The following is an 18,694-nucleotide window of genomic DNA, read 5'->3' as shown; positions in this document are numbered from 1 at the left end:
TAATTGTTATTTACTATAGGATTTAATACAAACCTTGGCATTTCTTAGAAAGTCTGAAGACTATATGTACAACAGAAATTTCAGAATTTACAAAATACAAACTTTATTTTTGGAACACCACATTCCTGCAGTTAGTTGATGATGTCAGATATGCAATAATATTTTCCACAGTGAAAAATCACCGAGACTGGAAACAGATAAACAATTGCCAATGTCTTTGTTCCAATAACTATTATTATACTCACTTAAATTCCTGGACTTCTTCTTAAAAAGATGATGCTCGCATTATTACATTTAGGTGGTCATTATATATTTTAGAAAACTTAATTTAGGCTTAAGAGATCCAGAAAGCAAAAATATTCTAAGATTGCACAATGAGAAAATAGCTCCACATGACCAAGCATATCCTGTTAGAAACCTTAGCCATTGAGTGCTTGACCCCAAATGAAATGACTGACCTCACAGGATATGTTAGAGGTTAAAGGTTATTCTCAACTCATAGAACATGTCAAAGGCAACATATCTGATTGAAGTCCTATGCTCACCCCGAGGTCAAACCATTGCATAATTGTATCTGGTAATATACGGATTGTTTCAAATTCAAAACTGTTAAACTTCAATAACATACAGCCAGATAAAAAGTTCCGGAAAATAATCTAAATGGTTCAGCATCCATTACTTTCATTACATTTGGAATTTTTAAAATAAATTCTACGGCATTAAATTGAATGCCTAAGGGTCCTTTAATAATAATATTTTATTATTAAGTCTGTTATTATGCAAAATGCACAGTGAAGTTAAATAAGTGGGGTTTAAGACATGTTGGTAAAGTAACTGATAAAATAATGCACAGGGTAGGAACAATATTTTACATGTATTTACCTACTAAACTGCGAACCCAGATCTTAACACTAAATAGAAAACTGTTGACAAAATGGGTATTAATTAATATCTGGGTTAAAACTCATTCCTTTTTGCTTCAACTCCATACTTCAATAACTGATTTTTGACTTATCAGGTTAACATGCAGTTTTACATACAGTTTATAATATTCTTTTTATTTTCCTCCTCCACTCCTTGCTACAATATTTATGCTGGGGTATAGTGCACAGATGGCCAATACCTTCCAATACTAATTCAAAATTCTAATTTTCATCTTGCTTCTCAAAAATATCATCACATGATCATCACGGCAAAGCTCTGCTTTGTCCTCTTTTGACATCAACACAGAGCCATTTTCAATTTGAATTACTAAGTAGCAATGACAAGGAGGAACCTGGCCAGTTTGTTCCACACTCTAGGTCAAGGACACCGGTCCCTGCTGTTTTCCTGGCCAAGGTAATTTAATTAAGCAAAAACTAAACAGCAAATGTAATCATACAACAGGGTGTATTCACCTATTCAGTCATAAGATGATTCAATGCACTATTTTCATCTGCAGTAAAATTCACTTAGGGCTCAAGGTAATTGCAAGTTGTGTACATTTATAAACTTATAACTCAAGATGTTTAAAATCATAAAAAATGTTCACATTATTATTAAGGGTGTATTTAAAATTAGTGACTCTATTTTTGTAATATCAAGAATACTTCAGTGGGATAGCAGGAAATACATTTTAAACAGTTTTTCTCTTTGAAATTGCTTCTTTCTCTTTTAATTTGCTTCACTCATATCAGACATCATTATCTTAGCTGCTAGGCAAATGTGTCTTGTTTCTAATCCTCTGGGGGATAAAATGGTACACGTTTTGGGTTGGCTCATCAGAGGATTTTTCTCCCCACCATGGGATTCTTTAAGTGTATCCTATGCTTTATTATGTTAGAAGGTTATTGTGGACCATATACCTTGTGCTATTTGCTACCAGTAAATTACTGCCTTTCACCTTTTGCCACAAATTTGAAAATAGGTTACTCTTTTTAACCAGGTACACAAAGGCAAACTACTGTGATCATTAGAAACCTGAAACAAAATAAAAAGTGCTAGAATACTTAGCATTTTCTATTCTTATACAAATTTCTAAACAGTTGCTTTTTTAGGTGCCTATCAGCTATCATGATGTACAAACAACATCCTAACTGATTTGCTAACATTCATTAGGAATGTAGCAGTATCTCATACATTTATATTCTGGATAGAAAATGGAGAATACAAACGATCAGAGTAAAATAATAAGCAATTCAAATGGGAAAATTACTATCTTCAGCATAATGAGATTAAAGCAAAAAAATCAATTACCATATGATTTTTGTGATATTTGAGATTAATAATTCAAATAATAATTCTGATAGATAGTCTATAGTAAATGAATAAGACAATTACTCTCCCAAATAAAATTATAGTACTTTGTAAATTCCTAACTGTTTTGTGACTGTATCCTGATATTTTGCCATGGAGACTTTTGACTTTGTTGAAAATCAAATTGTAACAATGATGCTGATTTGAATTTCCAAACTAGTCTAACTTTAATAATTTCCAAATGTGGTCATATTAACCATTTAGTAAAATAAATTTACTGTAACGTCAGACATAAACAGTGCTACCAAAGGACAATGAAACTGATATAAAGGCTTGTAATTACACAGGAATTTAGATTACATGCATACAAGTTAAACAGACTATTTGTGGTATGTGTTAAAATTTTTAATGTTATGAATGGCCTTTCTCAAATTCTTCAACACATGAATTAGAAAATAGAATTCTCCCCATGAAATACCTTTTTTCCTCTTTGAATTAATGCTTCATTTCTTTCTTTGCTTCCCCTGAAAAACTTTATATTCATTGCAAATATCTCTCAATGAAAAAAATGACTGAATAATAGCACAACAAACTTTTGACATGGCTTTGAGTCCATAAGAAAGCATATCATTGAAACTAAGATTTAAGTAGAAATCAAAACATGGTTTTGGAAACTCCAATTGGAAGTAAAACATGTATTTATGGTCATGGTCCAAACTTCCAATCAACACTACAAAATTCCACTCAATTAATTAAGGCACTTTTAAAGAGAAAGAAAGTATGCAGTAACATCTATCATATTAGTTACTCCATGAGAGGAGGCTATTTAGCTCAGCGAGTTTATACCAGTTCTCCAATCAATCCCATTCTTCCACTTTATTCACTAAAACATGTTCACCCTTTCACTGCAACCCCTCAAATCTCTCACCAGTCATCTACGGATAAGTTTCAGGAGCCAATTGGTTAAGGTGAAAGAGATATAGGAGGAAACCTACATGGTCACAGTGAGAATATTCAGACTTCATACAGGTTGTTTCAATGCTTGTCACAGCAGACACATTACCTGTAGTGCCATGGTGCTATCTCTCATCACCTTTCATTGACTCAAAGCATCCCAAAACGCGTTACAGTCAACAGAATGAAATGTAGTTCCTATTGAAATCCAACAGCTAATTTCTTCATTTCAAATTAAAGCCATGCAATATGATTCACCCCCTTGGGATCCTACTGTATGTGTGAAGTTCAGGTTGTAATGGTTTTGAGAAAAGTCAGCCCTTGGCCTTGAGTCAAATTGGACGAGGTCAGCTCTGTATAAATAAATGAAGTAATCATACCCAGTTGAGTTCCTGATTAAATGCAGACCACTTCTTAAAAAATAAATCCCAAACAATGCAAACTGAATCAGCATCGCTATTGAGTGCCTGCCTGTATGTACTCTATCATTGGATTGAAATGTTTCCATACAACACAAATTAGCATGGGCATTGAAATGTCCTGCCATTCTCCAGCCTTTTAGTCTGATGGGTCAAGGGGCAGCGGCAAATGATCATGTTTGGCTTTGCTGAATTATGGAGAGGATAGGATGAGTGTAACTGGACTGGAACTGATTAAGTGTTGGAGCTTCTGAGTGATAAGTGAGCTGCAGGAACCTCTGACACTAGTCAGGATGAGGAATAATGTTCCTGAGTTCTAGCAGAGGTTTTACACAATGGACATCCTGGAATATGAATGTGAAATATTGGTGCATTCCGATGGCTGTGTGGTGGTGCATATCCTGAATCTATGGTAGAGGGCTCAATGATTTGGGGAGATGGGAGACAGCTTGACTCAGGCAATGTGGCAAATGGAACAGCCTGAAGGTGGGGCTCCACCAAGGGACAATGCCTGCATTTAAGGCCACAGACCACTACAGAACTGGTAAACTCCAGATTTGAACCTATAGGCTTTCTTAACTCAAGTAGATTTGTCACTTGCTACAAAAGAAAAGAGATGATCATGTTGACCAGACTTTAGACATGCTCTCAATGAATGGAGTCTACCTGAACTCAGCTTGACACAAATTTACATTCATTGTATTGAGACAAGAGCAGAATTAGAGATGATAAAGACTTTTGTTGTTATGATTCAAAGGCAAGTTGCCCCCACAGGATTGTGGGCAACTATTAATTTCCAGTAGATCTTGGTCACTTGACCCAAGACTGCTTGGGCCCAATTATAGTCAGTGGGTTTGGAGAAATGTGCAAAAGTTTTGTACAAGCAATTAACTACTTGGAAAAACTCTAAAGCCTACCCCTGACCAAACTGCAAACTGTGAAAGAGGCCAATGATTTTCCACAAGCAGGGATGGAAAATCTAAAGAAATTAGCTTGCCTTTTTAAGTAGTTACACAGAAAGAAAAATAGTGAAAACAAAAGTCTTAAAGTAGAAAATAATGGAAATGCATTGTAATCCTATTGATTGTAATGCATCTTGACAAAAGGTTACTATCCAAAACATTAAAATATTCTCTTCTCAGATACAACACACCTGCAGTGTTTACTGCATTTGTTTCAGTGCCACTCATAGTAAGTGGCGACATCAAGCACAAATCTCAGGCTCAGGCTATGAACAAAATGAACACTGGAAAGACATTCAAAGTTTACATATCCCTCACTCTGTCACACTTCCTGAATTTGTGAATAAAACAAAATAATTACAAGGAAAATTTGATATTTCACCTAGCTGGCACTCATGTATATTTGTGGAGTGTAATGTATCACTAATATATTGAAGTACAACATGACAGCTCACTGGTACTATAGATGAGTCTTTATGCATGGTGTCAGTCGTTGTACCTACACTTATAGGTAAACTGTACATCTGCTGAACCACAACAAATAAGATGTATCATTTTCTAATGTTATCACACTGCCTCATATATATATATATATATATATATATATATACACACACATACACACACAGTTTAGAAAGCTTCCCATAATCTACATTATGTAAATCCTGAAACACATTCACAATGTAACCAAAACCAAAAATCATGAATTTAGCTTCGATGAGTTGAATTATCATTGGAGCTTCCTGTATTTTATACACTAAAAGATAAACATCTTGCAGCATTCAATAAAATAGCAGTTTTACCACTTTTCCATCCTTTTTTGCACACTGATTGCCTGTCCTGTTGGTGCGGCCTTTCATTGATTCTATTATGATCATTGGACTTACTGAGTATGCCTGCAAGAAAATGCATCTCAAGATTGTATACGGTGACATATAGGTACTTTGATAATGAATGCACCTTGAACTTTAAGCTTTGTATTTAGAAATCTAAATAATATAAGATTTGTAGAAGATGAATATATGAATATGATTTAGGTAACATATTTGCTGGTATTATTTTAAGCTCTTGTTTTGTGTGTCTATCTACTGGTGTTACTTTTGCTTTTAAACCATCTGCTGTATTTCCTACTAATTAACCCGAACTGAAGCAATATCTGTGGTGTTCCAAGATGAATTTCTGGAGAAATCCAAGTTCAGCGCACTTCATATTTTTATGGTGCCCAGATGATGTTATCACGTGGTTGCCACAAATTTGCATAACACAGGAAGAACTTGGAATGGCTGAATATATTCTTTGTAGGTTCACACAGTGCAAATGACATCACCCACAAATGCATTCATGGGCTATCTCCACTCTCTTTCAGGTAGATTGGTAAAAGGACAAAGAGAGCAAATGACTGTGCAATCTAATGGCAATTGTGAGCAGTTTTGGGCACCTTATCTAAGAAAAGCTGTGCAGGCATTGGAGGGAGTCCAGGGGAGGTTCACGAGAATGATCCTGGGAATTAAAGTGTTCAAAGGTTCATTTAATATCCGAGTATGTATACAGTACATGTATTAGGGATAATGTAAGTATATATACATACAGTATATGTATTAGGGATAATACAAGAGGAGCATTTGACAGCTCTGGCCTGTACTCACTGGAGTTAAGAATAACGAGGAGGAATCCCATTGAAACCTATTGAATATTGAAAAACCTAGACTGAGTGGATGTGGAGAGGATGTTTCCTATATTGGGTGAGTCTACGGATGAAGGAATACAGCATCAAAGTAGAGGGATGTCGATTTAGAACAAAGATTAGAAGGAATTTCTTTAGCCAGAGGATGCTGAATCTGTGGAATTCATTGCCAAGAACAGCTGTGGAGGCCAAGTTATTGAGTGTATTTAAAGTGCAGGTTGATAGGTTCTTGGATAGTCAGGGTATCAAAAGTTACAGGGAGAAGGCAGGAACGAAGTGTTGAGAGGGATCATAAATCAGCCATGATGGAATGGTGGAGCGGACTAGATGGGCTGAGTCGTCTACTTCTGCTTCTATGTCTTATGGTCTAAATGATGTGGCACGATAAAATATAATTAGTGGAAATTATAAAACACTTCTATATTTATATAAAATGGTCAAAGTTTTCTTTTAAATGTTCAGTAATTCCCATTTTCCAACTCCTAGGGTTATTCCAGCAATTGCTTTGTTGAGTGGAGAGTAAGAGGGGAGGACAGAGAATGTGGATACAAGATCAGGATACTCTGAAGTAATACAATACCTTGTAAAAGTATTCACCCCCAACCCTTTGTTCACATAAATGGGTATTACAACCAAGGATTTTGATCAACTTAAATGAGAATGTTAACACAGGGAAAATTGTAAAGCATGAAAAACTAAAAATTCAATGACTGCAATGTCCGTAGTTCAGAAGTTTTCATTCCCTTTCCTCGGTATTTATTTGAACACCTCTCACAGTTAGTACAGCCAGTAGTCTTTTTGGATAAATCTCTATTAGCTTTGCACAGTGTGATGGAGCAAGATTTGCCCATTCCTCTTTGTCAAATCGCTCAAGCTGTGCCAGATTAGTTGTAGTGTGGTGGTGGAGAGTAATCCAGAGGTCTTGCCAGAGATGTTTGATTGGGCTAAGGTTAGGATTCTGACTGGGCCACTCAAGGACATCAATTTTCTTCATTTGAGGCCACTCTGCGGTTGCTCTGGCAGTGTGCTTTGGGTTGTTGTCCTGATGAAAGATGAACTTTCTCACCAGTTTAAGCTTTTTGGCAGAGACTAGCAGGTTTTATCCAGGACCTCCCTGTGTTTAGCAGCATTCACATCAATTCTGACCAGATTTCCAGCCCCTGCTGCTGAACTCCCTGTAGAATGAAGCAACCTCCGCCATACTTTACAGTAGGGATGGTGCTACCTGGCTGACGTGCAGTATCAGATTTACATCACACGTACCGCTTCATGTTGAGGCCAAAAGTTTCCACTTTAGTCTCATCTGATGACAAGATCTCCCTTCCACATCCTTACACTTTGCAAACTCTTTACGGGCAAGGATATGTTTTTTTTAAAGTCAGAGCTTCTTCCTTGCCACTCTTTCATAAATACCCTTTTTGCGTAAAGCCTTAGAAATGGTGGAGCTATGAACTTCATCTCTAGTCGCAACCACTGATTTCTGCAGCCCACTCAGAGTGACTGTTGGCATCACTGTAGTCCGTCTAACAAGTGCAATTTTTCTCTGGTGACTCAGTTTAGAGGAGCAGTCTGAGCTAGGCAGTGAGACTGTGGCTTCACATTTTTTCCACTTTCTCACAATGGACTGCACTGAGCTCCAAGGCATGTTCAGTGCCTTTGAGATGGTATTGCACCCTTCCCCAGATTTGTGCTTCACTATTATTATTTCCCCGACTTGTCTAGAATGCTCTTTTGTCTTCATTTTGGTTTGGTCTGCTGAAAATCGACCATACCATTGGACCTTACAGAGAGCGGGAGTGTTTATTCCTATGAATTCATTGAAACAGGCGATCCTCCAATTTTCTACATTGACAAATTGGGTGAGTTGATAAGGTAATATATAGTATTGCACCTGAGGAAAGTTAATGTAGTAAACAAAGGAGATAAATACTTCATCAGCCCCACAATTTTGGCTTTTAATTTTCAGTAAATTGTGGACAGGTTTTGTAATTTTTCTTTTGATTTCACATAACGTTTTGTAGATTTGCTCAAAAAATTCCTACTTCAGTATATTTAAATTTAGAAAACTAGACAGCAAAATGTGAAAAGAGTTGTGGAGGCTGAATGCTTTTTCCAAGGCACTGTAAGTTCAGTGTAGCTTTGAGCTGGGCTATTCACATTTTGTGTGGGGTCTAATTTTGTTCATTTTGTCAGTGGCTGTGGGATAAGATGCAGGTCAGGGAGTAAAGGTCCTCCTCTCAGCCCAAACCAATTGTTGCTCTCTGAAGATCTGCTGATGCTGTGCATGAGGAGAGGTAATTGGATTAATGGAGAGGCGCAGAAGGCCAGTCCTTTTGTGTTTGGGGTTGGGTGTGCGGGGTCTACCAGGCAACCCTGTTTTTTTTGGACATGGAGCAAAATTCCTTTTACCACTTGTGCATAAATAGTCCATAAATTCATCCAATTCTCTTAAAATTCAGTTCTTCCTCACTTTCAGTGGCTGGAAACCCAGCAGTTTGTACATATAAATGGATTAAATGCTAAAATTAAGACATGTGGCCTCATGACAAAATCTTTCACACAAGCAAGAAACATCTTTCACACAAGAAAGTAGATTGAGTTCCTGATGCAGCCTTTTCCAGTTGAGCCTCTGTCACAACTCCACATGCCAACATATGTTAAGATCAGCCACTGTCTGCCTCTCTGAGTAAATTATACAACAGAACATGATGACAGAAAATTACAACAATCTTTCAAGTCTGGTTCTTTACTCCGCCCTCCATGCAATTCCTACTGGACCAGTCATGGAGGGCTTTTTCATTCATTCAGCATCCTATAGAAATAGTAAAATGGTAAATGCATGAAAGGTATCGAGCATCCATTTAGCTGGCCTACAGAAACTGTATGAAGCTATGTGAATCAGGGTGGGGGAGTGTCCTGTTTATATCTCTGTGTAGAAAGCAACCTTTCTTTTAAGAGGTGTGTGTTATGGTTTCCCTGAATTTCACTCTATATTTTCTCTCTCTGTGGCTGGGGCATGAATGATAGAGAAAAGTAGGCACTCGGTGCAGTGCATACAGAAGGGAAACTTCGGGTGTCTTTGGATTTTGATCAAGATCGCTATAAAATTGGATTTGGTGTTTTCATTGAAAGAGCTTAAATGATTAATAATTATTGATGCTTACTGCTATCACAGACACTCCAGCCGTGGTGTTGTTAGGTTTGGGGCCTGTATTGAAGTGCTTCTGTAACTTTCCTGCCACTGAGAGCTGATACTCATTTTCTGGTAATCCATCATCCTAAACAAAGAGAAGAAAAACAAACATAAAATAAGCCATTAAGTATAAAATATCTGTTTGAACATTTATTGAGACTTTCTAAGTATCTTAATCTAATATCATATAGATCCAAGTAGCAAGTTCTTTTTAAATATTTTGCATCAGGTAAAGAATATAAGTTTAGGAACTTAGTAACCATGCCATCAGCAAGTCAGGTAATGAACAGTTAGCTTATGATTAAAGTATCCTATTATACTGTCCAACAATAGGCCAAAAATTGAACATTAATGCCTTACATCACCTTATACCCAATTAGTACAAAAAAGGGCATTTTTATTCTGATAATATAGATTTCATTTCATTTTTCAACTTTGCTTAGCTGAGATCAGACTTCCTAATCAATGTTATGAATTATCCTTAAAGCTGGTAAGAGTCCACTTTGATTTTACCCATTTGAGATAGACTCAAAGACATTTCCCTGAATGACAAGAAATTTAGATACTTCCCATTTGTTCCAAGATAATTATTTTTAAGTTTACGCTATATTATGCTATTTACTGCAAATTAATTGAAATCAAGAACTCATCATTCCCGCAATACATAAAATTAAGTTCAAGCAATGATAGAACACTTTACCAGCATATCTTTTTCACTATGGATATTCTGATAAAACTGCAATTACATGTTTCTGTACAACAGAATTACATGATTTATCTGAATCGTATTTCTAATAATATACTTCTAATTAAAATATTTTGACTAATATTGGCATTTGTACACCGGCTGTGCACTAAGCCAAAGATATGAAACTATGCAGTATTGTGTAACTCAAATTGTGACATATTCTTGTGTTTTATTGCCTTTTCACTGTTTATAGAGATACATTCCCAAACTACTTCTGCAATATTTCATAGGAGAATTATTACCACAATTATCTACCCGTCATAGCCATCTATCCCTCCAGCTGTGGAAATATGAAACTGAAATATTCTGCTCGAGCACATGATGAAAGCATCAGTAAACAAGACTTACATTCACCCAGGGGTGGTCCAGTAGCTGCTGTGCAGAATATCGTTGTTCTATATCAACCTGAAGCATCATGGTGATAAGCTCCTAAAAATAAATGCCCAGATGGGTATAATGAAATATCACACAAAGATTCCAGATGACTATTTACCTGGATCAGCAAGGAAAACATTAGGAAGCAATAATTCATTAGTCCAACAAAGCAAATCTTCTGTATTTCATGATAATTGCCAAGTATTCCTAACCTAAGTCATAGAGGTACTTCATATCAGGAAAGAGATAACAAAACAGATATATGAAGGGTGTGCACAGGAATTTTAATTGACCAGTTTTGGAGGTATACCTTAAATAAAAGCACGTTATACAAATATATCTACATGCTAAATGAATATTAAGAATGCCATTGCCTCTGCTGCTCTGTTCATCTCTCTCATGTCACCTTTCAGCACCACCAACCCCAAATCATACACTAATTCTTGGGTACACCCCTGCAGAGAGGACACTATACTGTCACATCTTCATATATATTCAGATTAAGTTTAAATAAATGCCAAACTATATGGTACTCTTCAATAATAGGAAACACAGCTCTCACTTCCCTCATTTCCTTCAATTAATCTACATCTGAGTTACATATTGCTTTTTTTTAGTGTTTTTGATCCTCCCAATCAACATCAGTGAAATGCTTAAGAACTTACTCCAGAGATATTGTTCTTACAAATTTTTAATCCGAGCACTCTGGAAGATATATGCCAGATGAATGAAATTATTCTCCTGATGATTACAGAATATGCCTTAAAGTTGAGTTGTTGGATTGCCAAGTTTTGAATTATGTTGAACTTTTGATCTAAACTGCTATAATCTATGCTTTGTTGTTTAAAGCAGTAAAAAAAACTCAACTATTTTTCCTATTGCTAACTGAAAATTGGAAATGCCCTAAATAATAGAACTTTGTAAATACTGTCATGTTTAGATTCCAAATTTTGGACCTATTAATCAATGAAACTCAAGGAAGTGGAAACATACCACTGTGTTCATTGAATTCGGCAACCCATAGGGCCAGTTTATGCCGTTATGCATTTCCAGCATCAGGTAAAATCCTTAAACCATCACAGCTCCAATTTCATTTTAAAGTAACAATGTTTATAATCAATCCTTTTTTTTACTTCTATGCTGGTTTATATATGTCTGGTTTTCCTAACTACAGTATGTTTCGCTTTATCAATTAAAAATCAATTGTTCTGTTTACTGATATTTGAAATACTATCCAAAATGCATTCATCTTAGCCAGTTAGATTTGATATAATTACCAATGGCAATATATTACATTTACTAAACACAGTGCCATTCTGGTGCAGTACATTCCATCCTTTATTATATATAAACATTTCAGAAATCAATATTAAATTGAGTCAGGCCAAAGGGAAGTCTAGCTTTTGTATCCAGGTAAATGAGCTCAATTAAATTAATTATTGATTTATGATCCTATCAGTGTCATTTTTGCCATGGGATCAGTAATCATTCTTGAAAATATGGAAACAACCACGTTATCTCACATGCTTTTCTAACTCCCCGCATTCACTTCAGTCAGTGATGTTTATATTAAACTCTTCATCAATTATTAAACAACGTAATGCCTTTTAGTATATTGTAGTGCTGTGAAGTATTAAAATACAATAATAATAGCTTTTAAAGTGCAGTGAATGGATGAGAAACATTTCTGCAGATTTTTGTAATTTTTGAACTAAATCACAGTAAATCCAAGGCCACAACATGACCTCAGCTTTCCCGACACAAACTGAAGCCACAATAACATATTATCGTGAGGCTGAGGGATCAGAGCACCATGAAAACGAACTGAAGTGTTTCCTGAACGTCAATGACACAACTACATGGTGAAGACTCCCCATCTGATTGTTACTTCCCCAACCACCCTGAGACATCCAAATTTTGCTTGTTACTACTGCAGAAGATGGTTGACACTGAGAGCAGGGAATCTGAACGGTAACCAGGACTCACACCCACCTGTCGAATTCTCTGGCACTGTACAACTGCAGTCTTATGTACTGCCTAACTGTATCCCAGTGTTAGGATGACAGACTAATGTCCACCAGTATAGAAACACAGGAACTGCACTGGTCAGTACTTGACACAAGAAAGCCTGTACATGCTGGAAATCTAAGCAACACACAAAATGCTGGAGGAACTCAGCATTTTGTGTGTGTATTTAGTCAGTACTTGACCCCATTTTGTAATCCAAACACTAACCTGCACTTACTGATACAATACTTTATACTTTACAATACACCTGCATAGAGCTCTGGCAAGGGGTTTGGACCAACCTAGAAGAAAAGGGCACTTCTCACATTCTGCTAATCCCTCCCCCTTCCCCCTTTCAAGGGTGGAAATCCCAGTTTCAACTATCCTTTCTGTGAGGCATTTTGCACAGGACCTTGTACAGAGTTTGGAAGTTATACTTTCCAGGTAGGAAGCACTAATTTGAAAATCTGTGGATCTAATCACAATGAGGCATCAGACGGTCCAAAACTATCTAACGTCTCAGCACCGTATGAAGAGCGTTTGATGGCTCTGGGCCTGTACTCACTGGAGTTTAGAAGAATGAGGAGGTATCTCATTGAAACCTATCGAATATTGAAAGGCCTAGATACAGTGGACGTGGAGAGAATGTTTCTTATAGTGGGGAAGTCTAGGACCAGAGGGCACAGCCCCAGTATAGCAGGACATCCCTTTAGAACAGAGATAAGGAGTGATTTCTTTAGCCAGAGTGTGGTGAATCTGTGGAATTCATTGCCACAGACAGCCGTGAAGGCCAACACTCACAACGCACTGGAGGAACTCAGCAGGTCGGGCAGCATCCATGGAAAAGATTGGTCAATGTTTCGGGCCGGAACCTTTCGTCTTTTCCACGGATGCTGCCCGACCTGCTGAGTTCCTCCAGCGTGTTGTGAGTGTTGCTTTGACCCCAGCATCGGCAGATTATTTTGTGTTTACGTGAAGGCCAAGTCATTTGGCATATTTAAAACTGAGGTTGATGAGTGGACCACAATTTTGGTGTGGTTTGGAGGTTTGTGTGCCTCAATGACTTGGACAGCCATATTGGCTGGAGTCAGGGCTTTATGCTTTGGCTCTTGGTAGGGTCCCCCATGCCAAAAAGTTCAAAGGGTAAAGGCCGATTAAGAGTGGTCCACTGGTCCTCCAGGTTCAGGGGTTCAGCTCAGGGCTAACAACTCTGACTGGTAAAACAAAATTTTTACGGAAACAGCAATGAAGAATCCTTCCACATCTGAGTGCAAAAGGACTTGTACGACTGACAGTAGAGAAAATTGAGAGGAAGCTACTGACATGATGAAGGAAGCCCTGAACACGGCCAGAGATGGAGGACCTTCATTGCTGCCTTGAGTGCCAGCAGCATAAGTTGATGAGTTCTTGATCGGTAAGGGTGTCGAAGGTTATGGTGCGAAGTCAGGAGAATGGGGTTGAGAGGGATAATAGATCAGACATGATGGAATGGCGGAGCAGAGTCAATGGGCCAAATGGCCTAATTCTGCTCCTATGTCTTATGATCTTACTGCAAAGGAAGCTCAGCCTGTATTATCTAAGGTCAGGTGACTGACATTGGGATGCAGATTAGAGTTTGTAAAAGGATTTGCAGACATCACTGCAATCCGGCAATCTATCAACTAACCAGATATATGGGACACAAACACAGTGAAAAGTCATTGGCTCCATAAACCACAAGCCAGATGTATTGTTCTCCCAACTCTGGCGTGGCTCTGACAATTGCCTATCAACCAAGCTAGGCAGCATTCAAGCCAGGACTCCTAAAGCTGCTGAAATTTGCTCTCTAATACCATCTGCAGTTCAGCAGCCACCTGTCAGCCATGCTGCAGGTGGTGGAGTGGTACATATATAAACACAAGAAAGTCTGCAGATACTAGAAATCCAAAGCAACACACATAAAGCGCTGGAAGAACTCAGCAGGCCAGACAGCATCTATGGAAATGAATAAACAGTCAACATTTCAGCCAAGGCCCTTCTTCAGGACTTGAAGAAGAGTCTTGGCCCGAGACATCGACTGTCTATTCACTTCCACGGATGCTGCCTGACATGCTGACTTCCTCCAGCATTTTGTGTGTGTTGCTTTGGTATGTATATACACAGTCGGCCAGACACTAAAGAAATGCGCAGGGGTGAATAGTTACATTTGAATAAAAATGGCATGTTTTCATTCATGAATTTGGTTTCACACTTTTTGTGTTGACTTTAAATTTTTGCATCGAAGAAAGAGACACTTCGTAATTTTACCTTCAGCTCCTCAGCAAGTTGCCTTGCAGTTGGTACAAAGGCTGAGCCCTCATGATGTTAAGGCCCTTCAGCAAACAGCAGATCACAGCACCTGCCAGCCACTCTCTTGAAAAATGCAAAGTTCCTCCAGAGCAGTGCAGGAGGTAGATACAGCATACCAACTGCCTACCCTAGCACATTTTCAGAGGCAGGAAGGCTTTCATTCTGCACATCCTGCAATGCGGTGCATTAAATAATCAGACACAAATTATAGTACATTGTCTTTATCACTAGTAACCAGGGTCTGCTTTCCCACAGCTGACTCAGCTAACTTTAGCAGAATGGAGGTTATTGGACTGTTGTCAGGACCTGATCATCAGGATTGACTGGCTATTATCTTAGACCAGCTATACGTTAAGGGATGACGGAATCCCTTTCAGATCTGGCACAGGGCAGGATTGAAATGTGGAGCATGCTACACACATCACTGGAATTCCACATTCTCCAAATGTTCTATGGAAAGAGCAAATAGGGAATGAATCCTTCTACTCAACACTGATTGTCAAATTACAACATTTTACAAATTCCTCCAACTCCAGCATGAAAGGAGCTAAACTCATGAAAAATCTTAACTACAATCATTCTGACAGACAGATGAGCCCTTCTTTTGCTTTGTGGTTATGCTTGTAGCTACAGGTGGTAGTAAAGATACACGCTGTACACGTGCAACTAATTCGTGCAGAAGCCTTCAAGGTAACACAAAGTCCTTCAACACCTGCCAGATCACTCTGTCAACTCAGGCAATGTGATAAATATAGAAACCACTGAACACCTAGAGGATCACATCAAAGGTCAAAGAAATCAATTAGTGTCTGAATTTTCAGCATCTACTCCTTGTAAATAGCTTACCAAGCGAGGGCAGTAATAACTTTCTGATATTAAAAGGCCATGCTGGCATTTGATCAGAGCATGAACTGTCTGGTCTACATACTTCCTTCAGATGTTCATTATGACCTTGACAATATCCTCACAAATGGCATTCTGCACGTATGTACAGTGGCTCAAAGATAGTAAACACCCAAAAACAAAAGACTGACTGCGCCCATTTTTGTGTAACGCAATCTCTCTATACTGTCTTCAAACATGTATGATCAGTTTTAGATCCTCGGTTAGAATACCCCATGATCTTGAAACCTCATACTCCCAAGCAGAAGCATTTAATGCCTCCTGAAGTAGTTCTAGATAAGTTCATGAATTTTTCAAAAGGTCAGTTTAAAATATAGCTCCACGCTGGAATGAAAGCATACTGCATCTATTATATGACTTAAATATTTTATCATATTGATATGATCCTATGTATTTTGACTTTAATATGTTTAGTAGTCAGGTTCTAATCTAATATCTACAAAATCTCCCTCCCATACATACATGTCTGTACCCGCAAAAGTACCTTTACAACTGCACAGCAATGAAGAGTATATGTTTAGCTTTCAAGCAAATCATTACATTGGCATGGTTTCTTGCTAATTAGCAGATACTCACTTTTGCAGAGTCTGAAATATTGTCCCAGTATGGTGATGGAAATTCCTGGTGTCCCATCAGTATCTGATCAAATAGGACATCCTGATCATTGCTATGCCTGTAAATAACATCATCTTTAGTTTATTACTTTTCTTTAAAGATGTTCAGGAAAATATAACATTTGTGGAAAAGGAAGCTGAAGATATAAAATTGCTTAATGTAATGCTTTTAATAAATCTCCAGACATGAGATTTTAAAATACTGAGAATATGGGTAGAGAGTGCCAATGATGGGACCTTCTGAGTTGGTTTTTAATAACAATACCTACAATATACAAATCATCTAGAAGAAACATAGTGAATCTATAGTTTTTGGGAACTTTCACATCCTAATGTTAAAGATAGTTAGCATAAAGTTGTTTTTCCCAAGATAATAGAAATAGAAATGTAGATAGATGAAATAAAATTTAAGTATTATTTGTTCAAATATTTTAATCCAAATGTTGCTGTTACTGTAATACACTAAAACTTCACTAATCCAGCAAACTGAGGACTTCAGTGATGGTAGACTGGCAGATTTTTGGATGTATTCAAATTAATATTCCAACACATTTAAATTCAATTACTTTAGTTATTACACAATATACAGTATATTATAATAATTTTGCCAGCAAACCTTGTAAGTTTAAAGTGAGTGCAGAAACTGGGGCTCGATTGTGTGTAATGGGAGCAAGGCATGAAACTGCACTGTGTGAACCAAATGCTGAACCATCAGGATTTTCAACATTGAAACAGCAGACCATTGACATTTTACCATAGTGGCATTTCTGAAGCATGATTAATAAAAACTCCAACATTATTACGATGCACCACTAAGATTTATCAAAGTACTTGCTAAAGGAAAACTAAATACTTTACAATAGAGTGGAGGAAATAAAAAGGTTCTGGAGGGATAAAGTTAAGCTGTGACAGAAGTGCTAAAAGAAGGCTTTTGGAACAGGAAGGTGTTGGGGAATGCTTACAGTAAAACTTTTTCAAAGGACAGCAGCTTGGGTTATGAATGACCTAAGTAACAAAAATCCAATTATGGAAACGTTCTCTTTGTTTTTAAAGCATTTTTCAATCTAGTATTAATAAAAGAATGTTTCATGAAATTCATTATTGACTGGATACATTCCATTATCTTAAATATGGGTAGTGGTATGGTGATTATTCAATGAAGTTAAAGAATTAAAGCAAGTGTAAATGGAGCAATTTTATATGGAAAACCAATGATTCTGACTTAAGAAGAAATCAGTTTACAGACAGTTCTCAGGGACAGAACCCTCACACATCTCATAGTTTGTGGGCACTTATAATAATAGTTAATGATAGCGACCTAAAGTGAACAGGAGGATTATGTCTCAACAGCAGAGATCGGTTAAGAGTACAGATATGACTAGTGGAGATGTCTAGAAAGGGAAGGCAATATTGAAGTTGAGGACAACGATCTTGGGATCCATGCACTAAGTCCAAATGATCCTGTCAAAAACAGTGGTAGGAGGGGGAGGATTGAAAGTTGAAATTTCGCTCAGTATAGGGGAGTCTAAAACTTTCTTTGGTTTATTTATAAAGGAAACCTATTGAATATTGAAAGGGTAAGTAGAGTGGATGTGGAGAGGATGTTCCCCATAGTGCGGGAGTCTAGGACCAGAGGGCATAGCCTCAGAATAGATTAGAGGGATGTCTATTTGGAACAGAGATTAGAAGGAATTTCTTTAGCCAGAGGGTGTATATTTAAAGTGAAGATTGATAGGTTCTTGGTTAATCAGGGCATCAAAGGCTGTGGGGAGCAGGCGGGAGAATAGAGTTGAAAGGAATAATAAATCAGCCATGAAGGAATGGCAGACAACTCAATGGGTCTTATGTCCTTATGGAAACTGTTGATAAAGTTGCAAGGAGAAGCATGTTGCAAGGTGATTTTGACAGGAATGGGGAGAAGGCTATGGTTGTGGCATTATCATGGACATTACCCTGTATTCAGTGGAGTCCACAAGAAATGATATAAATTAATATTCAATTTTAAATGAAAATTTACATTGCTTTGGAATCACAGCAGGGAGTGTTCAGTGAATTTATTCAAACGATTTAGTGAACTTATCCCATTATTTTAGCTCATTAAAGTGTCATACTGTAAGTTATTTAGAATTTTTATTGAAATACTGACAATTCTATTTTGAATGAACTCTGAAGCAAATGAACTTTACTTATTACCCCCCAAAAATTATCTCCATATCTTAGGTGAAGGAATCCAATTTGTACTTTAACATTTAGCTCTGAAATTGACCATTTT

At 37.3% G+C, this 18,694-nt stretch overlaps 1 protein-coding gene across 2 annotated transcripts in view; it reads right to left on the bottom strand.

The window, feature by feature from the left end:
* The window catches only part of dclk1a (doublecortin-like kinase 1a), an 82,207-nt gene that overhangs the window by 22,465 nt on the left and 41,048 nt on the right, over positions 1–18,694 (bottom strand). For both annotated transcript variants that reach the window (XM_072264276.1, XM_072264277.1), the window contains exons 10-12: positions 16,385–16,481; positions 10,544–10,624; positions 9,419–9,532 (exon numbers count right to left, since the gene is read on the bottom strand). In XM_072264276.1, the coding sequence (XP_072120377.1) occupies positions 9,419–9,532; positions 10,544–10,624; positions 16,385–16,481 (292 nt within the window). The remainder of the gene's footprint in view (positions 1–9,418; positions 9,533–10,543; positions 10,625–16,384; positions 16,482–18,694) is intronic.

Source organism: Mobula birostris, chromosome 7 (genome assembly GCF_030028105.1).
Source record: "Mobula birostris isolate sMobBir1 chromosome 7, sMobBir1.hap1, whole genome shotgun sequence".
In the NCBI taxonomy this organism is placed as follows: Eukaryota; Metazoa; Chordata; class Chondrichthyes; order Myliobatiformes; family Myliobatidae; genus Mobula; species Mobula birostris.
This window is presented reverse-complemented; position numbering and strand designations above follow the sequence as displayed.